Source organism: Acipenser ruthenus, chromosome 56, assembly GCF_902713425.1.
Source record: "Acipenser ruthenus chromosome 56, fAciRut3.2 maternal haplotype, whole genome shotgun sequence".
Lineage (NCBI taxonomy): Eukaryota > Metazoa > Chordata > Actinopteri > Acipenseriformes > Acipenseridae > Acipenser > Acipenser ruthenus.
This window is the reverse complement of record NC_081244.1, coordinates 2,543,899-2,568,773: the sequence shown is the minus strand read 5'-3', so window position 1 is coordinate 2,568,773 and position 24,875 is coordinate 2,543,899. Positions and strand designations below refer to the sequence as shown.

General features: G+C 37.6%; 2 protein-coding genes across 3 annotated transcripts in view; both read left to right on the top strand.

The window, feature by feature from the left end:
• The first annotated feature begins 11,163 nt into the window (after positions 1 to 11,163).
• The window catches only part of LOC117967713 (kyphoscoliosis peptidase-like), a 47,965-nt gene continuing 34,253 nt past the window's right edge, over positions 11,164 to 24,875 (top strand). The window contains exon 1 of one of the 2 annotated variants that reach the window (XM_059017414.1): positions 11,164 to 11,190. The gene's annotated coding sequence lies outside the window, so the exon portion shown is untranslated. Of the gene's footprint in view, positions 11,191 to 11,325; positions 11,973 to 24,875 lie in introns of those variants that run through there. The other variant, XM_059017413.1, reaches the window with a different exon arrangement.
• On the top strand, positions 11,172 to 24,691 carry LOC117404342 (kyphoscoliosis peptidase-like). The gene is made up of 7 exons (XM_059017408.1): positions 11,172 to 11,263; positions 12,074 to 12,105; positions 12,543 to 12,602; positions 19,873 to 19,978; positions 21,032 to 21,149; positions 21,563 to 21,733; positions 24,338 to 24,691. The coding sequence occupies exons 1-7, from the start codon at positions 11,212 to 11,214 to the stop codon at positions 24,450 to 24,452; spliced, it is 654 nt and encodes a 217-aa protein (XP_058873391.1). The 5' UTR covers positions 11,172 to 11,211; the 3' UTR covers positions 24,453 to 24,691.

The following is a 24,875-nucleotide window of genomic DNA, read 5'->3' as shown; positions in this document are numbered from 1 at the left end:
CCTACAGGGTTAGAGGCAAACTGCTTGTTACACTGAAGCATTACATATTGTGCTGAATAACATGGTATGGACATTGAAAGGGGTGGAATCCTAAAATATGTTTTTTTTCTTCTTTTTTTTATAGAGCCAATCCTCAGTATGGATCAACGACTTGTATTGAGAGTGGTAATCAATGAGGAAGATATACAGAAGTTAACACTGAGTGGGAAACCAGACTCCGTTGAAGCATTGCAAGTGCAGCTGAAGGAAAAGCTAGTGCTGCTGTACAACTTCAATCTACAATATGAAGATCCTGACTTCAACAATGCACTTTGCAATCTCACTGACATATCGGACTTGCCCGAAAAAGCTACCTTGAAAATCATTCCTCATTTGACCCCACTTTCAACACCTGGTACATCAACACCCGGAACGTCCGACACTGAGATTCTGTCAACCAGTAGCTCATCACCACTGCCAAGAAGAGATCAGTGGCCTGAGACTTTTGAGATCCCTATTTTCTCAGTTGATATTGAGTACACACTCAGGGAGGGAAATCTGGCATATATGAAAGATGGGACATTCATAGTCCCATCAAGAGATATGAAGCATGCAATACATGAAAAGCTTGCTGAATCAATGTACAGTTTTAAGGCTTATCCTCTGGATGAAGACTTCGGTGTTGTCGCAGCAGCACTGATCAACAAGCACCCTTGCGTCAAAGAACCGGGCTCTCCCACAGGATGGTATGGCTGGAAGAACAGCCTTAAATTCAAGATGGGCAACTATCGGACGAAACTTTGAAAGGCAGGATGCCTGGACGTAGCAATCAATGGCAGTAAAAGAGGTAAATATTTCCCAGAGGGAGAATCCGCAACCAAGAACATTAAAAGACCAAAGAGATCAGAAGCAAATTTTCTCCCAAACTTTCCAGAAGGGCAGGATGAAACAAGCCTTGAAATGGATAGAGAGGCCCTTGTTGAGGAAATGAAAAAAGGCAACCCAATAGGACTCTCATCTCACAGAAGATGGACCAAACATTCCCGCTACGCAGGCGAGAGATAGTGGAGATGGGGCCTCCTGTCCAGAAAATGGTAGAGCAGTGGCCGGCCCTTTTTACTGAGAGTCAGGTGAGCGTGTATTGGTATTAAACTCAAATTTATTAAATATTGACATTTTTCAGTTGTCTCTATATTATTGTTTATATTTTCCTTGCTATTTCAGGTGTTTGCCGAATTCAATAGGATTGCCTGTAAAAACCTCCAGTGGGACTTCTTTGAGGCACTGGACCGTTACACCCCACGTTTTATCCACATCTTCAAGTCCAAAACAGGAAGTGTAGGGAGGACGTTAGCAGAGTTATTGGAGCAAATTTCAGGGGTAAGTCATTCAAGGGCACGTTCACATACAGTTCACTGAAAGAGATTTGCATCAGTGTTCATGTTGCATTTTTGGTAGCTAATTATCTCAGTTCATACCAGGAAAGCTGTCACGTTATAACTTTTCAGCTGAAATGGTTTGTCCTCTGAATATAACATGTACATGTGCAAGTATGAGAAAAAGAGTGCAAGTCTAGCAGTAGGAGAGAAAAGGAAGATTGGATATGGGACGGAAGTTAGATAAGACAGCAGGGTTTTTTGAGCACTGGCGTTACTCGGGCAGGAGGGACCAGGCCTGGAACCAGGGACAGGTTGAGAGTGTGCATAATGGAAGGAGCAAGGTCAGAAGCACAGAGACGGATGAGATTTGTTGGCCAGGGGTCCAAGGGGCACGTGTGGGTAGTTTATTTCAACAATAGGCTGGAGAAATCAGTAATGGAGAGAGAGGAGAGAAGGAAGAGAGAGCAGGAGGGGCAATCAGAGGTGACTCAATGTGGTCAAGTACTGTACTGGGTTTGTGGCAGGAGAGTGTAGAATACATTGTGTCGATTTTGTTTCGAAAGAAAGAAGAGAAATCATGGCAGGTAAAAGAGGAGGTTGAATGGGAGATGGATTTATCGATGGCTGGATGCAGGCTTTGATCAATGGTTTTGAAGAGATTATTTGGTTTACCGTGTCCCATGGATATGATTTCAGAGAAGTACTTCACCCTGGCAGCAGCGAGCACATGTCTGTAGCTACTGAGGTGATCGGTCCAAATCTCTCTGTGAACTGTTAGCGGCAGAAACCACTTATAAGCAGTATAAACCATTTTGGGCCGTGTGGTTCTGATGATATATACCACTTCTGGGGTGGTTAAAGGCGTGGTATATATCATGGGAACCGCACCACCCATCATGGTTTATACCTTATATTTTGAGCTCCGTGAAGTTGGCCCCCTACAAACAGCACAAACGATGAGTGATATATCATTCGTTTGTGCTACGTTTGTGCCGGTTTGTGCCGTTCAAACGAACGTGTTTGCCATCATTGTTTCCGAGATATTAACAATATTTTTTTAGGACAATGACGTCAATCAGTCCCTTGCAATAACGGAATGTTTACCATCGCTATATATCAGCTCATTGAAAATATATGTAAATCAATTTGTGCTGAAAAACTAATGAATATTTGTTCATTTCTACAATTTTATTTGAACTGATATATATATATATATATATATATATATATATCAGTTGTTTGTGTGTATATATATATACACACACACACACACACACACACATACACACTGTAATACTGATTGTTTTGCATGCTGTTAATAAGAAATACAATATATGAATCAACAAGTTTACCACACTGTTTACTTTTCTTTTATAGTGTATAAATACAAAATTACAGTTATTTGAAAATTCCCTGTATATGTAATGTAACCATTCGTTAATGCTATTGTAGGTTAGCTGGTGCTGTGCTACCAGGGTATCCCTTTAGGGCAGTGCATGTTGGGACAGGGGGTGTAAACAACAATAGGGAAGTAATTGTAGGTCTGCAACATGTGGTCGGGTTGCTAAGACCTACATCTGTTTACTCACAGTAAGTTAGTACCTTCTAGTGTTGCAATGGCTGGTAAAGGTGTTGAAATATAAGCTCCACTTTGGGAAGCTGTGATTTATTTTAATACGTTTTCTTTCTGTTCATTTAATGCTGTTTTGAAACCTCATGGATCGATTGCAGTGTACCAGTGATCCACATCAAGTGGACTAAAATGCGGACGAGATAATCCTGCATATCTGTACTAACTTAATCCTGATTGCAGCGCACCAAACAGACCATGCCGGTTATTGACTTAACTCATCGGAACAAGTTAGACCGATAATGGGGGATTAACCTACAGCTACGGGCAAAAGCTTTGCATCACCCTGTAGAATGAACACATTTTGCTTCATTAAGTCGAATCAAACCCGGGGAATAATGTTACGTTAACATATTGAATTACATACCGTTTTGTAGTTTTCCATATACATAAAAAACGGACAAATTGAAAAATGTGACATTTCGAAATCTAACATGAAACACCGTACTGCTGTTATAGGCTTCCGGTAAACTTGTGCAGTATCATTTTGTAGTTTCTTTGATTACATGATGTTAAATAAAACATCTAAATTATATTCATGTAGTTTAATGTCTCAACATATATGTCTCAATCCTATAATTCAAGGTGATGCTAAACTTTTGGCCACAGCTGTATAAACCCTTCTTTACTAATCTGATAAGTGGAATTCAGTGTCAGATAAATATATAAAGGGATCCCTGTTCAAAAAGAAAGACACATTTTTATTACACAAAACACATTTAAGTAAAAATAAATAGCATGTATTTCTGTGCACATTTCAAACTAACAGATTGTACTTGCATTTATTTAAGCTTCCGAAACTGCTGCATAGGAACAGAAAAGTTTGATTGTGTGATAATGGCCCATCAGTTGTTTATAATGAAAGGATATTAACTGAAATTGTAGTGCGTTAAACAGAAAACGGTATCACAGGCGCATGATTGAAAAGTGTATTTAAAATGTAAGGCCTATATATATTTCGCAAGACTTTCTTCTCACGGATCTGACTGCCCAAACGGGACGGACATAAAAAAAATGTACAGAATAAAGTTTTCACATGTACTTGTCATTTTAGAGGATAGATGCAAAACATTTTAAGCAGTAAATGCTTAGGACATGCAAGCGTAAGGTAGTCTTATCCTTCACAGTACTAATCCACTTGAACAGGATCATCACGAATCTGATTTGGCACGCTGCTGCAATCAGGATCTTGTTTAGTCTGATTTAGCAGAGGATCCACCTGTGGTGATTAACTTGTGGTATGCTGCAACCAGGATTAGCAGGTGGACTAACTTTAGTCCAGTCAAGTGGACTACACCTGCTTAATCTACTAGTTAGACACATCAAGTGGACTAAATGTGGTATGCTGCAATTGACCCCATGTGTTTTGCTTAATATTTAAGCAATATTTGTGTGTTAGGGTTATTTCAGCTAATGTGTGACACAAAGCAGTATATTTATTCATGCTTTCCTGGAATGGGGAACGAGTGAATCAGGTCCCTAAATCTTTCAAGGTATAGGACAGAAAGGTAACAGCTGCAAAATTACCATTAGTGCAGCTTTCTTTCAATATTTATTGACACTACTTTCAAAAGTTATGTACCCTCTCTCCACATAATTGTCTTTCATTCAGGGCCCAGTGATCTACAAGCATTTTTAAGAGGGTAGGCACGCGATAACACTAACATTTATGATCTGCTACCAGGCACTCAGATGAAAGCATATATATATATATATATATATATATATATATATATATATATATATATATATATATATATATAGTGACGATAGGGGTAGCGGCACCTTTAAGGAATGGCGTCGCAGCGATAAAAACTACATGGCCCAGAGGGCCGAGATTAAATTAGAAGGTGGGGTTAGAGGCCTTTAAAAAAGAGTCCAGGCAGAACAATCGGGGTGATCGTGAGGAGCACCAGTTGGATTGTCCTGTTCGACCTTAGTGGATGCCGTTCGTATTTTCAACTGTGAGTTTAGTAAGTACGTGACGTTGTTTGATTCAGTTTTGAAACTCGCTTGGAGTAGTAACCTGCTTGCAGGGCTATTTGTTTATTTTGTTGATAGAGTGTCGGGTGATCTGCTTTTCTCTGGATGAGACGTTTTGTTTTTATTTTCTCTTCGTTTGGATTTGTTATTTTTTCCCCCGTACGTGCTTCCGGAACTTTTAATGTGACTACGGGTGTATGTTTGGAACGATACTCTGTGAGCGCCGACAACAGCGCAAGAGAAAGATAATTTAAACGGTGTGCTAAACAGAATGTGAAACAAACGCGGATGCACGACTGACAGGGATTGGATGCACACCTGAACTGCAACATAGTGCAGGGCTTTTGGGACTAACAACTGAATCTGACACAGAACGCTGGATTTATAAAAAAAAAGTTTATGGGATTTATTCTGTTAAAACCTTGCTGTCTCAGGGTTTTAATATTGTGCTGCTTGGCAAAGAGGAGAGCTTCACTTTGCAGTCGTTCCTGGAATCTGCCAGGGGTGACAGTACTTCCCTCACCATTTGTTCTCCTTATTATACCAGGACTAATACAACAAGGGAGCTGTGGTTTTCTGGTGTGTGTTCCAGTTCTCCACAGCAGAGGGAACTCTTCAACTTACCTGCAGTTCCAGTTTTCCACAGCAGAGGGAACTCTTAAAATTACCAGTGTCCAGTGTACTCCAGCGGAGGGAGTTTAAACATGAAAGAAATAGTATAGTGAGGGCTAAAGAAGTGAGATAGCTAATGGCCCGTACAGGGCATAAAAGTATTTACTGAAAATATATTGGTGACTATTGTAAATAAAGAGTACGCACCTGACTACAGAGTCTGTCCATTCACTGTGATTGAGAGGGAAACGCCAGAGACCACCAGCACTACACTACCACTCGTTCACAATATATATATATATATATATATATATATATATATATATATATATATATATATATATATATATATATATATATATATATATATATATATACAGTACTGTGCAAAGGTTTTAGGCAGGTGTGAAAAAATGCTGTAAAGTAAGAATGCTTTCAAAAATAGACATGTTACTAGATTATATTTATCAATTAACTAAATGCAAAGTGAGTGAACAGAAGAAAAATCTAAATCAAATCCATATTTGGTGTGACCACCCTTTGCCTTCAAAACAGCATCAATTCTTCTAGGTACACTTGCACAAAGTCAGGGATTTTGTAGGCATATAGTCAGGTGTATGATTAAACAATTATACCAAACAGGTGCTAATGATCATCAATTCAATATGTAGGTTGAAACACAATCATTAACTGAAACAGAAACAGCTGTGTAGGAGGAATAAAACTGGGTGAGGAACAGCCAAACTCAGCTAACAAGGTGAGGTTGCTGAAGACAGTTTACTGTCAAAAGTCATACACCATGGCAAGACTGAGCACAGCAAAAAGACACAAGGTAGTTATACTGCATCAGCAAGGTCTCTCCCAGGCAGAAATTTCAAGGCAGACAGGGGTTTCCAGATGTGCTGTCCAAGCTCTTTTGAAGAAGCACAAAGAAACGGGCAACGTTGAGGACCGTAGACGCAGTGGTCGGCTAAGGAAACTTACTGCAGCAGATGAAAGACACATCATGCTTAGTTCCCTTCGCAATCGGAAGATGTCCAGCAGTGCCATCAGCTCAGAATTGGCAGAAAACAGTGGGACCCTGGTACACCCATCTACTCTCTGGAGAAGTCTGGTCAAAAGTGGCCTTCATGGAAGACTTGCGGCCAAAAAGCCATACCTCCGACGTAGAAACAAGGCCAAGCGACTCAACTATGCACGAAAACACAGGAACTGGGGTGCAGAAAAATGGCAGCAGGTGCTCTGGACTGATGAGTCAAAATTTGAAATATTTGGCTGTAGCAGGAGGCAGTTTGTTCGCCGAAGGGCTGGAGAGCGGTACACGAATGAGTGTCTGCAGGCAACAGTGATGCACGGTGGAGGTTCCTTGCAAGTTTGGGGTTGCATTTCTGCAAATAGAGTTGGGGATTTGGTCAGAATTAATGGTCTCCTCAATGCTGAGAAGTACAGGCAGATACTTATCCATTATGCAATACCATCAGGGAGGCATCTGATTGGCCCCAAATTTATTCTGCAGCATGACATCGACCCCAAACATACAGCTAAAGTCATTAAGAACTATCTTCAGCGTAAAGAAGAACAAGGAGTCCTGGAAGTGATGGTATGGCCCCCACAGAGCCCTGATCTCAACATCATCGAGTCTGTCTGGGATTACATGAAGAGAGAGAAGCAACTGAGGCTGCCTAAATCCACAGAAGAACTGTGGTTAGTTCTCCAAGATGTTTGGGCCAACCTACCTGCCGAGTTCCTTTAAAAACTGTGTGCAAGTGTACCTAGAAGAATTGATGCTGTTTTGAAGGCAAAGGGTGGTCACACCAAATATTGATTTGATGTAGATTTTTCTTCTGTTCACTCACTTTGCATTTTGTTAATTGATAAATATAAACTATTAACATGTCTATTTTTGAAAGCATTCTTACTTTACAGCATTTTTTCACACCTGCCTAAAACTTTTGCACAGTACTGTGTATATATATATATATATATATATATATATATATATATATATATATATAAAATGCATAACTCCTGTGTTTCCATAAACAACTGTTTTACACAACAAATGCACTACCATCACCTATCCAGTGGCTATCATAGCACGAGACATTGACGGCGCGAGCACAGTAGAACGTTAAAGGTGCGTTCTTTTTTTTGTAATTTTCAAATGAACAATTAACTGTATATATTACAATAGAGGGGAAACTGCTGAAACTCATAAGATTAAATAAATAAATAAATAAATACAAATAAAAACACAACACTTTGCAACCTACTTAGAAATAATTTGCAATACAACGATGACTCACCTTGCTGTTCAAAGTAATTGTTTTTCAACACAGGTCGGGAGCACAAACAAATGACACAGTTTGGTTCAATTCCGGCATTGCAGGGGAGCTGAGTAACGTCACTGCCCTAAAATAATATTGTTAATGTCTCAGAAACAATAATGGCAAACACGTTCGTTTGAGCGGCACAAACCGGCACAGACGTAGCACAAACGAATGATATATCACTCATCGTTTGTGCTGTTTGTAGGGGGGCCAACTTCACGGAGCTTATATTTTGATATATTGATACAAATTGATAGTTTATATCAGAAATATAATTATTGATCTAAAACATCTTTCCTTATCAATATCTATGATCAGGAACATATTTAAAATATAGATTTTGATAACAAGAACTATGTAACAAGTGCAATCTCTCTTCCATTCACTTTCATTGGGATTCCAGATCCTGGTACCCTACAATAAAAGGACTTGGGTCAGTTTCAATAAATGTCTTAAAGGCTCCTGTGCAGAGAGCAACATTGTCATGTAAAAAAGAAATGCTGCAAGTAGACTGCAAAAAGCTATTAATATTAATTTCAAACTTATATCAGTTCTAATTCAAAAGCAAGTCATGAATTTACATCTCGGTATGTTACAGTCTATGTGAATACATGCCACAGTTGATAATAAAATGATGCATGATGTATTTGAAGTTGTTACTGTAAAAGCGATCGTTCATTGGAAGGGCATATTATCATGAGATAAGAGGAAAGTACCTATTTGCCTCAAGTGACCGCAATCTCAAAGAGAAAGTAAAAGGCAAGGTCCATGTGACTGCATCATCTTTTCTTTCATTTTCACCTACATGGAAAAGAAACATATTTAGTAAACCAAAATATGCAGAATCAGATCTCAAATATTTTAAAATGTATTATAAATCAGGGGTGAGAAACTCCAGACCTGGAGGTCATTCGATAAGGATTAGTTATCTCTCCTGTAATACAGCATTTCAAAATACAAAGAATAAATGACGTATTTAAATTACGAAGACAGGACTAGGAACAAGGACTATGAAATGTGCCAAAGCCTTTCCCATGTGAGCTGGCTTTGAAATATCAATAACCGTGCTGTCCTGTGAACAGTTTTGCAGTTTTGAGAAGTAAAGATCAGAATCTATGAACCAGAGGTAATCAATAGTGTAACAGCATCGGTTTACTGTAAATCACGTGCTGTTCCCTTTGGCTAAAACTCAACTGAAACAACTGAACAGCTACAATGAAATGGCCAAAGTTCACCTGTACTGATGATAAATTATCATTATTTTTCTGTTTACATACACACATTATATATTGTGGAGGGAGTTTATAATTTCTAAATATTTGTATATCTAACATTGAATGCTTAATCTGCAAGGAGTATTTGCATTGATAGTATAAGCTTGCATTTGAAGGTTTCTGGCTTGAGCAAATGTCAGATGGAACATTTTGTGGTTTCTTTATAGAAATAAAACTAGACACCTCCATCCTGTCACAGACACAGGAGGCGCAATAAGACATCTGAGCAGACAGCCAAAAGTGACGTGTGTCTAGTTTAGATACAACGAGAGATGTAAATAAGTTGTATGTGTGGGTAAGGTGTGAAGGTAGACAACCACAAAATGTAAACAAGTTTGAACTGGCTTTTTTTAGCAACAAAAGTAGAGCAGTACGTTAAATACGTTTATAAAATGCTTAAACGTGATGCACTATGGAATGTTCTAGAAGCTTTGGGCAGATCCCCCCCTGAACAGGAGGTGTGTTAAAGGTGTGAGCTACCAGGGTGGTAACCTCAACGATTGGATATTGAATAAGAATATGGGAGGGGAATCAACCATGATGTTTGTTTATTAATATATGTGTTCTTCCTGAATATTTGAAGTCAGAATTGTGTTTTGAATGCATTTGCTGGCTTCCTTTGCGCATCGTATTAAAGGTTATAAGATCACTGCTCCAGGCTGTCTTGTGTCGAGTCTTTTCAAAAAAACCCACTACAATATATATATATATATATATATATATATATATATATATATATATATATATATATATATATATATATATATATATGTTTGTGTGTGATTTTTTTTTTTCCAAAGGCATTTGTATCCATAGGGGTTTAACATTTTAAATCTCTTTACACACACACAACTTTGCACTATCCTGTGTGTGTGTTCATTTCACTTTCTGTTCTTCAATGTAAACACTTCCCTCTGGCTGCAAGGGACATTCCAAGGGAAACTGGGGAAATATGGTGTCTGTGTTTACCATCTTAAAAAAACAAATCCAGCTGGCCAAAATTAGAAATCCCATATGCAATATATAGAACACATTTCTGTGTCAATGTGATGTGCCTTATGGAAAGCCATATTTAAACTGAACACACAATAAGCAATATATTTTATATTTTATAATATGTATTTTTATAGAGAGAGAGAGAGAGAGAGAGAGAGAGAGAGAGAGAGAGAGAGAGAGAGAGAGAGAGAGATACATAATAGAGGAATTCAAGATTGTTCATGGTATAGACAAATTTAATGCTGAGAATTATGTTTTTTACTTAACATAGAGCACAACCAGCGGCCACAGGTAGAAGCTGAAGAAGGGCAAACTCAGAACTGAAGAGAGAAGTAACTTTTTCACAGAACGGGTGGTGAACCATTGGAACAGGTTACCGGACAAAGTTGTCAAAGCTGAGACTCGGATCTTCCAAGACGAGACTGAATGCTGCCATGAACATTAATATATAACCCTTTCCATGAGCACGATAAGAACTTTAGCTAGCCTGCCCGAAGGAAGGACGATCTGCTTAGCCATGGATTCCCAGAGGTTTTATTTCCCCTAATAATCTGTTAGAGGTTTTGTTTTTCTTCTCCCGAGGTCTAATGAATCACACTAGCATCAAAGCGAACGAGCACAGATGGGCAAAATGGCCTTTTCTCAATCTGAAATTCTTATGTTCTTATCACCATCACCATGACCTGTATCCACTGCATGCACATAGAAAAATGTGAAAATACACAGATGCCACTATATACTCCCAGATTTTAATACCCCAAATTGCTTGTGCTAAAATTTGTATAGTATTTCCAGACCAAGGACGGACAGAGAGAACGATAGACAAATAGGGGACCACCATCCCCCCTCCCCCCCCTGCTGGTAGACTCTGACAAATATGATGGAAATCCCCAGCATCAGTGCTCCTCCTTTGTAATAAACAGTCTTGAATATATGTAAATGTTCTCATGTAATTTACTTTCATTCTCTGACAGTACATTGCCCACTGTAGACCAAACTGATAGCAGGTAAGGTAACAATTACATTAAATGCACATTTGGAAATATACTGATTTCAGAGTTTTCCTGCAAATCAAGACAGGTAAGTGGAGTTTTCACTTTGATACTGTTTGATGGTTTTCATTTTTCTGACTTACGAGAAACTTCAGAGTCATTGCACTGCAATTAGTAAAACAGATGCCGCTGTTAGTTATAATGTTAAAGAAATCAGAAACTACAGATAAGCATTGCTATTGAGGAATAAAACATAGCATGAGTTTTTAGGGATAGTTTAGTTTAACCATGCTTATAAAAAGTAACTATACTATACCCCTTTGATATAAGTAATGACTGTATGGGAACTGCCTATTTTACCATTAGATTTCATTTTAAGTTTCCTGGAAAAGTTGTTTTATAGTTGAAATGTAAATGTGACAAACAGAAAGATTCTGCATTTGATTCCATTGTTAAAGATTTTGCTCATGAAGGGTGAGCAACAATAACACAAGGTGTAGAGAATTAGCTGGCTGCAAAACCTACCATTCTGAAATTGAATATAGTCCTGGTTTACACTAATCCTTGATGTGAACTTGTTTTGAAATGTCAGTAAACAAGTTGTCTGCAGTTCTGCACTTCTGAGAAATAAAGATCTGAATCTAAGACCTTGAAGTAACCAATACTATAACATTACCGTAAATCACGTGGTGTTCCCTGTGCTAAAACTGAAACAATTCAACAGCTATAATGACGTGGCCAAATTTCCTGTTTTGAGAGAGAAGAAAAAAAAAAAGCTTAAACAATTTTAAAATCCTGTAAGTATTGAAACTTCTATAATGGATGTTCTTCACTAATTTTTCCTTAATAAAATCATCCTTTTGGGTTTGTTACTGATCATCTGTCATTTTGTTTTCAGATAACATGAATACCAGCCTGGAAATCAAGCACGTAGGTTTCTAAGAGTTTGTATTTGTTCTTGTTCTCTTTGTACTGGCTGCCATATTACATACTAGTGTTTGGAAATGACATGCTGTTTTAAATCGATTAGTATATTAAATAAAAAATACATAGCGAATGGCATTGCAGGATGATGTACAGCACAGCAAGCTGTAACGTCAGTGAATGTATTTTGTTTCAAAATGGTTTAAACGACCTGCTTCCCTTAGCCTGGGGTGGGGGAGGGGTCCACATTTCGTACAAGGTGGGGACCTTTTTTCAGACACTTCTGAGTCTGAGAGGGGACAGAAAGTTCAGGAACAGCAGTGTAAACTATGAAATTACGTTTAGTGAAAATGACTTAAAAAAACCCTTGATTATTTTTACTGATCTCATTTAACAATTACTATAAACTATGTACTTATTTTCTTTCTTTCTTTATTTTTTAGCAAGAAAGTTTCATCGATTGGTGTCTATTTTTCCTGAAACATGATGATGTCTCTGCTAAGGTACTGTAGGTGTGCTGTCCTTGAACTTGTTTACTATGCCTTGTGGTGATGTAGATATAGTGACACTAGTCTGTATGTCACCTTGAGAATCGCTTCTCCAATTCTAATGAAACTTGGCAAGGAAATTCTCTGCTACATTTTTTTTTACAATATCAGAATGTAGTGATGTTTTGGCTCATGAAGTGTGGACTTATGCTTTCCATTAATCCGCTCTTCACACTCTGTCTCAAACTCACAGGCAGTTTCACACTGGTAAACCAGGTCCCTATAAAGAAATCCCAGGTTTCATCAAAACCCTCCTGCGGACTGGTTGCTTCTTTGTGACTTGACACACTGCCCATGTTTATAGTCTACACTGTAGAGGTGCAGAACTTCAATGCAAAATTAGAAACACACCATTTCTCTAAAGAGAGACTGTGGCAAAGTGATTAACAGTGTGCAGGTGCAGGTGACCAATGAACAGACAGACAATTATAATCCAGGTGCAAAGTTGTTTAGTGATTTGTATGTCTAGTGCCTGATGGCTAAACAAACAGTAAACAATAAATGATGTTCAGTAATACAGCGGCGTGTATTATTTAATTTGTAATCCCCGGGTTTGTCCTGAAATAATAGTCCAGTTTATTATACACCCACACAAAACACAAAACACATACACAAGTCCGGTTAGTGCGTGAATTAGTGCTCGTGGTGCAAATACAGTTTCTTCGTGATACAAGTGCAGTGCTGTTCCAGGTTTGTGCTGGCCCTTGGCGACAGCTCCGGAATGTGTTAGCCGTCTAATAATAACAAGAAACAATTAGACAAACAAACAAAACACTCACAATACGTGTACACAAATCCTCAGGTCCTTCCGGGTTCTTTTTCAATAACCAAAACGATGAGTTAATGTACCGAAGCTCAGCCCCTTTTCTAAATAACCGACTTCCTATTAACCCTGGGAACAAAGTGTCAGACCAAGCAGTCCAGGGTACTCTGTTCTTGTTACTTAGCGCCCTCACAGGTCAGGAGGGAGATTTACCACCAAGAATCATTGTCTTTCTGTCACCCAACCTTATCTTATGTAACAGGCTAAAACCGCTTTGCGAAGAAGCAACCAAGCAGCATGTACAGTAGGTTTTTAATAAATCTGACACTATGGGCCTTAGTCTCTTATGTGACTAAATGACTAGTTATGTTTATTTCAGGCAGGAGTAGTCAGGGCTGGTATAGGCACAGTTTTCATAAATGACTAAGTGTTTATAAAGGTGTTTACGCGTTTAAATCACTTATGCCAGTCTAGATGACTAAAATCTCTCCTACAGGTAACATTGGATTTAGACGTGTCAATTCAGGTGTGATTTTCGAAACCTGTAGTCACTAACAAGCTGATTGACTAGGCAGAATATTAATTAGGAGGTTAATAAGCAGCCGGGGCTCAGATTCGCTTATATTTAATTGTTTAAGCATTTAAAAAAAAGAGCAGCTTGCAAAAAAAAATCTTGTTGATAAAAACGTGTACTTGCCTTAATTTGTTTTTCTTTTTGTAAGTAATAAGGCACGACAAGGTGCATGATATCCTCTAATATCACACCCCGAGGTACATTGCAATCACGAGGCACAGCCGAGTGGCTTCAACCGCCCGGGGTGTGCTGATATTAGGGCAGCAGTGTGGAGTAGTGGTTAGGGCTCTGGACTCTTGACCAGAGGGTCGTGGGTTCAATCCCCAGTGGGGGACACTGCTGTTATACCCTTGAGCAAGGTACTTATTGCGCTTAGAAAAAGGGGCTACTAACTAAATATGAAAAAATAACAGTTTTTAAATAACAAAAAAAGTCATTTTTTATTAAATATCCTTCCGCCTATGAGTGGCCTTAGAAAAATTAGTCCCTTAGAACCTTTTAAAAAATAAAGTGAAAAATAATATATATATATATATATATATATATATATATATATATATTGTAGCATGCATGGGGGAAGGCAGTAGCAGGGCTGGTAGGGGACGAAATCACACACAAAGACATAAGCCCGATATACTCTCCTTGCAAAGGAGCCGGCTCTTTTGTACAGCGGTATCGGTGCTATGCTTTAGTGCGAGAGGTCCTGAGTTCGCGCCCGCCCTCCGCCTGTGTGTGGATTGCCTCGCCCTGTGTGATGCGAACTGTGATGCGAGATCGATACTATATATATATATATATATATATATATATATATATATAAACAAAATCATGTTTTATACATTGACTTGATTAAAAACAAGAGGAGCTATTTTTAAATGTTGAATTGAACATTGCCACTGAAAGCACAGTTTTGAAGATTTAAAGGCATTTTTTCCAGATATTCCTTCCAAACAGCAGGTGGCGTTGTCTGAGGAAGTGCAGGATGCGGTTTGGTTTCACTGTTTTCAAAAGGATGTAAATTAAAACTCGGGGTACCTTCATTATAATCATGTACTTTTTCAAACAGTACGGGGCAGAGAAGATTGCCGGGGATGGAGTTATGAAACCTTGTTTTTTTTTTTTTTTCTTGGTTTGATTTCTTATAGTTATTGTGATTCTTGGTTTGCTAATTATATTTTACAGTAAAATATTCCTGGTTATTTTCATCACAACACAGACAAACGAGTCTGCCTTTAATTTAAGATCGCACACCCTCTTTGTTTGACACATAGGAATTTTTTTTTTAATCGTCCTGTGAGATCTAGGGTAGTGCAGGAGGTGTCCGTACTAAATGATGCGATACCGCTTCACAGGGCAACACACTTAAAGACGTTGTTTGCATTTTGAAATACCCAGTCACTTTTCAAACTGATTTGCGGTTTATGGCTGGACTGTTTAAAACGGTTCAGAGGGTCACTAAATTAAAGATTCCCGTCCCTCTGGCTACAGACACTGGCATAAAACTCCAGGAGCAAAGTATTTAGACCAGGCAGAAGAATTACATTCAATTGTTTAATGATTTTTGTTTAAACCAGTCCAATAGAACACCCGATGTCCACGCAGCGAGTGTTTTGTTTCCTTTTCAGAAGCGGAGCTTCTGTAAGATTGTTTTTCTATTTTTCACAACTTGAATTTGTGCCATTACCAATTCAGACCCACAATCTCATTTATAGTTTGGTTTTCAAAAAAGGGTTAAATGTACATAAATGTGGTTAGTCATGTTTATTAAAAGAAATTTCAGTATGGCTGCTATTTTTTTTCCTTTTTCCAAAAATTCTAACGTCGTATGGATATCTACTAGCAAATTGCCCCTTTTTTGGAAAGAAGCGTCAACCCGTGGTGATATGTTGTAATACCAACACCCCCATGTTACCTGTTTTAACCAATCAGAATAGAGTATTTAAAAGACCCTTTGAAAGGGTTAAATGTATTAAATAGGCATATTTAATATATTTATTCACTCTCTTAAACAAAGCAGTAGTCACTTCAGTCACTATTTTAGACACGCAAGACATAAGAAAATAAGAAAGTTTACAAACGAGACGAGTCCATTCAGCCCATCTTGCTCGTTTGGTTGTTAGTAGCTTATTGATCCCAGAATCTCATCAAGCAGCTTCTTGAAGGATCCCAGGGTGTCAGCTTCAACAACATTACTGGGGAGTTGGTTCCAGACTCTCACAAATCTCTGTGTAAAAAAGTGCCTCCTATTTTCTGTTCTGAATGCCACGTTATCTAATATCCACTTTTGACCCCTGGTCCTTGTTTCTTTTTTCAGGTCAAAAAAGTCCCCTGGGTCGACATTGTCTATACCTTTTGGGATTTTGAATGTTTGAATCAGATTGCCGCGTAGTCTTCTTTGTTCAAGACTGAAAAGATTCAGTTCTTTTAGCCTGTCTGCATACGACATGCCTTTTAAACCCGGGATAATTCTGGTTGCTCTTCTTTGCACTCTTTGTAGAGCAGCAATATCCTTTTTGTAACGAGGTGACCAGAACTGAACACAATATTCTAGGTGAGGTCTTACTAATGCATTGTAAAGTCTTAACATTACTTCCCTTGATTTAAATTCAACACTTCTCACAATATATCCGAGCATCTTGTTGGCCTTTTTTATAGCTTCCCCACATTGTCTAGATGAAGACATTTCTGAGTCAACATAAACTCCAAGGTCTTTTCCATAGTTCCCTTCTTCAATTTCAGTATTTCCCATATGATATTTATAATGCACATTTTTATTTCCTGCATGCAATACTTTACACTTGTCTCTATTAAATTTAATTTGTCATGTGTCTGCCCAGTTCTGAATGCTGTCTAGATCATTTTGAATGACCTTTGCCACTGCCACAGTGTTTGCCACTCCCCCTATTTTGTGTAGTCTGCAAATTTAACAAGTTTGCTTACTATACCAGAATCTAAATCATTAATGTAGATTAGGAATAGCAGAGGACCTAATACTGATCCCTGTGGTAAACCACTGGTTACCTAGCTCCATTTTGATGTTTCTCCTCTAATCAGTACTTTCTGTTTTCTACATGTTAACCACTCCATAATCCATGTGCATGCGTTTCCTTGAATCCCTACTGTGTTCATTTTGAGAATTAATCTTTTATGCGGGACTTTGTGAAAATCTTTCTGAAAATCTTAATAAACCATGTCGTATGCTTTGCAATTATCCATTGTCGATGTTGCATCTTCAAAATAATCAAGCAGGTTGTAGGTGTATCTTTATGAGAATTCGCTGCATTGTCTCTCAGATGTTGTGTGAATCAGATTTGCAACAATTTAAAAGATATTCACATTTTATCATGTAATCTTTTATATATCAATATTCTTGGGGACTGATTTAACAAGCGTTTATCGTACGCAAAACATCATTATCGTGCAGAATTTTGTCCACGTCTTATTTAATATTCCTATTTCTGTGCAGAAAACAAGGATTTAATGATGTTTACGTATGCAAAGCAGTTTGTGAAACACAGATAATGAGCTGTCATATATTCATGAGGTAACCACGACTCACCGCTGTCAGAAAGCAGAAGGACGGGGGGCACACAGATATTTAAGGTCCTTTATAGCAATGACGTGTAAATGCGACACTATGATGTTTTTTGGGCTAATTGTAAGTAGACTAAGATACAAAGAAAATATGCTGAAATAATTTAGTTTCAATTTAAAATATGTATTATCTATGTGACGACTACAACGCATCAGCATGGTTTGTTTTGACTTTTGTATTACATGTAGGGCAGACTAAAAAAGAACAATTCTGCTAGGTATTCATTTGATTGTACTACTGTACTGTTTAAGCCTGTTGTAGCCTACATATCTACATGTTTACATAATGCAATATGTAGTACGTAACATGCCCTCATATCTATTATGCTTTTAGGCTAAACAAACATAAATCGATTGAAAACATACCCATACATACATAGTACTTTAATTAATGCCGAAATAAATATACAGTATATATATATATATATATATATATATATATATATATATATATATATATATATATATATATATATATATAACGAACAAACTAAACTAAAAATAAAATAAATGCATAAGTTCCATTTGTGATGAAAATGATGCACGTAATAAAGGTAATTGAGTATAACAAAACTACTGACAACCGACATTTAAATACCTTTATTCATTTAACAGTGTAAGCACATTTCAACTGTTTGATACAATGTTACGAGATTCATCACAGTTGTAATTAACCATAGTTACAATGTACATTTATATGTAGGGTCTTTCTGGGAGGTTAAGTTGTAAAAGTGAATCTTGTAACATTGTGTCAAACAGTTGAATTAAGTTCAAATTCTGGGACCGATTTATACAGGTTTATATTTATAATTGAGCCAAAACCGACCCTGACCCGAGACCCGACCTGTACACATTTTTATTATTTAAGAAAGATGATCTTTTGTACTAAAAATATTAGTTTACAATACCTGTTGAATGAGTTTTCACAACATCCCCGCTTGACCACAATTCTGAAACAATACTTTTTTGTCCTATTGTAGGAACTTTTGCATTTGCACTTTTGTAAAGTAGGCTACATGAATACTATATTATGCTTCAGTTAACTTACTTTCAGATGAGATATTTTTACCCCCGTTAACCAGTTAGCAAGCTCCTGAATAAAGTGCGCAACTTCAGACCTGTTGCCACCCGCCATTGTTTGCCAATTAGAGTTTTTCCGACCGGTATTTTTGATTCTAATTAGTAAGTAAATCGAGCGTGACACTGGGAAATACCATGCACAGTCATCTCAATTTTCATCTCGCAATTCTAGCCAAATTACCGCCGATTAGAAATGTCTTCATATTTCCAAACTTTTTGTTTTTTTGACGTTGATGCACCTGCACTATCGCTTTACAAACCAATCCATTTTACAGCATGTACTGAACAAGGGTACAATGTGGCAGGAACAGACTGCCACTGATTCGTACTCAAAATTGCCTGGGATTGAGTCTCTGCTTTATTATTAAGCACAGTTTTCCAGACTGTCATAGGTAAACTAAATACAAAATAAAAAAATAAAAAAAAAATGTCAAATTCACATTTATATGTATTGGTATATTATTATTATTATTATTATTATTATTATTATTATTATTATTGCTACAATTACTGTATTATTAGAATGCTCACCTCCCTGTTTGAGAACCACTGTTTCAAACAATAGCGACAAAAGTCTCAACAAGTAGAAACATTGTAACTGGAAAACTTCTAAAAGCCTAATAACAGACGTGTAAATGCTTTGAGAATCACACACAGGGGTTTGTCAGCTCATTTAACCAGCCGTCAATAATTCAAATAGACTGGCGATTAAATACCTGGAAGCACATCAAATTACACGTTTGAAAATTGCACACACACAAGTCACCCATCTAAAAGACTAAAACCACAGCTTATTCATGCTTAAACCCCTTAGTCATGTATGAAAATAGCCCCTATATACATAACTATGGTGCAGCTACAGAGCTGGGAAACAAACTTGGCTCCTATTGCGCTTGAAGTAAATCTGAAACAGAAACAGTCATAGCAGCCATCAGAAACTGTCCTGTCCTCTGTTTTTAGGAAGCTCAAATGAGAACTGGCACCGATGATCTGGTTTGGATAAAGCTTTGTAATGGTGGCACTGCCTCCACCATTAAACACAAGGTTGTCTCAGCTTGTTTCTGTAAAGCCACTGTAAGTGGTTTTGCCCACAAAACAGATGGTGCCTCAAGCTTCTCAGCAAAATACAAATATGGTGTTTGTCCAGGGATATGAAAAAGAGCAGCAACATTTAAGTTAGAAAGATTCAAAGAATAATTCTCTTTCCTTAACAGGTTAAAGATACGAGTATTGAAGACGTGGTCACCAAATTGTGTCCTCCTGGAACTTTAGAGCATCAGAAGGTCAAAGCAATTTTTAATTGGGTCTGTCACAACATTGGTAAGCATGAATCCTCTATAAATACATTAGTGTAAAGCAGGCTACTGTAATAGATACGTTACCATCCCCATTACACACACTGGTAAATGTATAGTTTTAACATGAAATTACATGTACACTACATGACAAAAGAAAATGTCAAACTACCTGGTATATGTTTTGGGGTAAAAGGTGTAGATCAGGTTTGGTATAAGAAAGAACAAATATATAAAATAAAATAAAAACATATTTTACAAATTACTTTGGTACAATTAAATGAATTATATTTATGTTTTAATATAAAAAGGAAAATATTGAAGTGTTAAATTAAATAATGTGTAATTTGTCTAAGTTATTTTGGTAATTGTTGGTATATCCTGGAGGAGGAGTTAATCTGGTACAGGTATATCAGTGGAAAATGTGTTTAGATAGGCAGAAGGACTGATGTAGCCTCTCTGCAGAGATCTGGTTATTATGGTCTGCAATTATTTTATTTTATTTATTTGTATCATTTAGAATCTGCAATTATTTTACCCCCTGAATTTCTCCCCAATTTGGAATGCCCAATTATTATTTTTCTACTCACCATGACAATTCCTCACACAGCTCAGAGGACCTGAAGGTACTGTGGGTGTCCTCCAATCCCACCAATTAACAGACAATTCTGGTACATTGTACTGTAGTCATTATAACAAGTGTCCTCTGAATCTTGCGGTCCAAGCCGGTTTCCTTTTTAAAAATTCTGATTACAATTACCCTTCTGCTTTCTGACTGTGTGCTGGAAACATCACATCCACTCGGCAACTCTACAACTACCTCATTGAGTAAATCCTTCAACATCCTCCCCACAGCGTGTTTTGGACAGTGTTGGGAGTAACTGGGGAGTGGGGCATGTATTACTTGTTGTAGCCCTTATTTTGTCACTAAATATCTTGGAATCGTTAAATAGATGATTGACTGTGGTGAGGCATTGTCTATTATACCCTGCCTCCATCATGTGGTACCAGTCTTGACAGTCATAATTGCAAAAAGGCCTCTAACTAACCTATTGCATGTTTTATATATCAACATTAGAATATGACCTGGAAGCCTTAAAAAATACCAAGCTGAGATCCACGGATCCTGCAGAGATATTTAAGAGACGCAAAGGAGTTTGCTCTGGCTACTCGTGCCTTTTTGAAGAGATGTGCAGGTAATCATCGTTACAGAATACTGCTGTTTCACAAGGCATAAGCAAATGGTGGCCCTACAGACTAACATATTCTGGCAGGAGTTTCCACTTTCTAGTCGAACTCCTCTGTTGAGCCATATTTTAAACTGAAAATAAGAATCCAAGTTAATGATCACACATTATAACATGTCTTTTAATTTCATTGAAACAGGGCCTAGATGAATGGCTATAAGAAACATGCAGCTGTATGTTTTGACTAGCACATTAATGTGAATACAAATTATACCTCTGATGAGCGACCAATGTTCTTTGATATTATATTTTTTAAAATGGATTGCATCATTTTGGAAGTATTTTAGTATATGCCTCATAAAATCAGTATTATTTACTGTATCATGCTAGAGTCCACATTAACCTAGTAGTAATATTTTCAGAGTTGCCGGTTTGGAGTGTGTTCAGATCAGTGGAGGTTGTGGAGAAAATAAAATCAAAGGGAAATCCCGGCACAGCTGGAACGCAGTCCGCATTAATAAGGAGTGGAAACTTCTGGACCCCACCTGGGCGGCTGGCTATGTCAACAGCGACCGGACAAAGTTTTTCTTTAAGTGAGTTCTTCAGACTGTTTGTTTTTAGTAAAATCATTGAAAATATGTTTATAAAGCATGTAATCATGTGTGCATCATGTCACCTGCAGTGAGGACTATTACACGTATTACTTATTCATCAGATTACTTCATTATGTTAATTTGTTCCTATTATAACAATCTATTTAATGACGTGTAAAGATCGAGGAGTTACTATGAACACATGAACACCTTCACCACACAAGGTAAGTTTAATCAATAGCAGCAATTTATTTGATATAGGAAGAAATAAAAACAGAAATCACATTAGGTAGACTAATACTCAAAGTACATTCTTTCTATCACATATACTAACAGTCTTGGCCACTCAAAATGAGGAACTGCAGAAAAATGTGCAAATGCACTGTACTCAGAATACACACTCTTAACACTCCTCGGCTTGGGAGGTACCGTTCTGAGAAAACCACAGGTCTTAAATTACAATGACACAAAGACCCCACTATACACCACTATACACCACTCTAAATTGTGGCTAACAATTGTTCACTAACAATTAGCAAGTATACTTTTAAAGTAATCACTTCATATAACATCGCTGCAAATAGGGTTCAATACCCTGCTGTTACGGAAAAATCTTTTGTAAGTTCAGTAGAAAAACATACTGATTTATAAGCTGTGACTCAAAATAAATACAATAACCTGACACTGTTCACTTTTGAAAGTTGTACAATCTTATATGAATTGTGCAAATGCACAGATGAAAGAAAACACACACACAGAGGCCCACATGTAAGGTACTGGGAAGCTTATAGCACGACTGCTTTAATGGTCGAGTGGTGGATCGCTATGATGACATTATTACACTGAATTATTCATACAAACTGAAAATCTATATAGTGATCAGGGGTGTACAGTGGTGGGGGAATCGGGTGTTCAAACCCCCCCATTCAATTTCTGCGTTTTAAAGTGGTCAGATTTTTCTTTATATATGAGTATGTAATGGGCAGTGCTGTGAGATACACTGGTGATACACATCGTCCTGTGTCAGTGAGATGAGATGAGATGAGGCGAAAAGCTTTAAAACCACGAGTGAAGACGAGCCCAGCTCTTTAGCATTGTGGTTAGACACTCGCCTGGGTTTATGCTCAACACCGCGCTGTTACATACATACATACATACATACATACATGCATGCATACATACATACAGTATATAAATAAATATACATTTTGTTATGCTAGAACAAACAATAAAGGAAATCTGAGAAAAGACAGCAAAAACTGTATATACAAGATCACCACAATCAACATCAAGAAGGAATGATGGGGTGAGGAGTGTTATAAAAGTAGTTATTTCCTGCCAATGAGATGCGGGGTTATTTCTTAAGAGCCTGTGTGTGTGTGTGAGTATGTGTGTGTGTGTGTGTGTGTGTGTGTGTGTGTCTGTGTGTGTGTGTGTGTGTGTGTGTGTGTGTGTGTGTGTGTGTGTGTGTGTGTGTGTGTGTCAGTGTAAGTGCGTGTGCGCGTGTGCGAGTGTTCTGTTCTCTTCATTGTTAATGTTGAAGGCACACGACCTGCATGGCAGTACTAGGATCTTTGATTCCAGAAGCACCACCTGGTAACATAGTCCCTCAGTAATCAGGAGAGTATCGACACACAGATCCTTTGTTTGTGAAATTCCAATATGAAAAAGATGCCTTTTAATTTGAACTTTTTTGTTTCATGTAGAAAGTTTAAATCTGAACACATTCCGAAAAAAAAAACTGCATACGCCACTGAAAGTGATTGTTTAAATCATACATTCTCAGTATAACTGACAACATTAATTATTGCTTAATAATTTGTATCAAAAATATATTGTGTCATTGCCTTCTCTCTAATCTAATAGTGTAGTTGTCCATAATGTCACTTTATTATTGATAGTTCCATTACATTTCAGTAAAGCCTTGACTTTAAAGACATTGGGTTGTGCGGATCTACCATTAGATGGCATGAAAGCACTTAATGTGATTCGGATCAGTGAACCGTTTGGTAACCCAATGGTTCAAAGGGTTCAGTGATTCACAAGTTTTCACTTTTCCCATCACTACTGGTAGCAGCTCCCAGCAGACACATCCTCTCCTGCTTGAATCTAAACACTGACTGTTTGGCTTCTCTAGCCAGGTGCTTTTATACCATGTGGTCGAGTTAATTGCTCATCAATGATACAATCAACTTGGACACCTGTCTCCTAACAGGATGCTCATACCTGGGCTTCCCTCCCCAGTTTCCTGTTTTTAAGTCACATCCATATTGGATAATTGTGCTGCTCAGGCAGGTCCTAACATATGAACATATCCAGCATGGTAAACCTCAGCCCCCTCAGTCAGGCACTGTTCAGTGCAGCCCATTAAAAGCAAATAGAAAGGTAAGTGGCAAAGCCCTTGAAGCTTGTTGCACAATGAATTGGTTTCATGATTCTTCAATTATGAACTCTACTCAAAACCAATACGTTTTGTCAGTTATTAATTATGATATGTTGTGCATCCGTAAAAAGGAACAGTGACAGTTATGGCCCTAGTGTAACTAGTTACATGGCTATCCACTACCTTTCGTGATACATCTTAATTCACTTTATATATTACAGATATGATGAGAAGTATTTCCTTACCGACCCCAAAGTTTTCATTGAGGATCACTTTCCAGATGACTCAAAGTGGACCCTGCTTCCAGAAACCTACCAAGTGGCCCGAGGAGCTTGATGTGGTGGAACTAGAAGGATATACATTAAGATCATTAGAAAAAAAGAATCTGACCTTTTAAAATGTGATTATAAAATGACAATTACAAATTTCCTTCTCTGCTTGGCTGAAGACGACTCTGGTACAAAACCACTCATTCATCCGATTAGTTTTAGTGCATTTACTTTTTATTCATTCTTTTATTAATTTGCAATTGAAACTAATAATTAAAAAATAAACCAAAACATTGTTTAATGCTATTTGTGTGTGTGTGAGTGTGTGTGTGTGTGTGTGTGTGTGTGTCAGTGTGTGTCTGTGTGTGTGTGTGTGTGTGTCAGTGTGTGTGTCTGTGTGTGTGTCAGTGTGTGTGTGTGTTTGTCATGCATATTTATGAAGTGGACTATTTAATATTAATCTCAATATTCCAACCACTTATATTGTTAA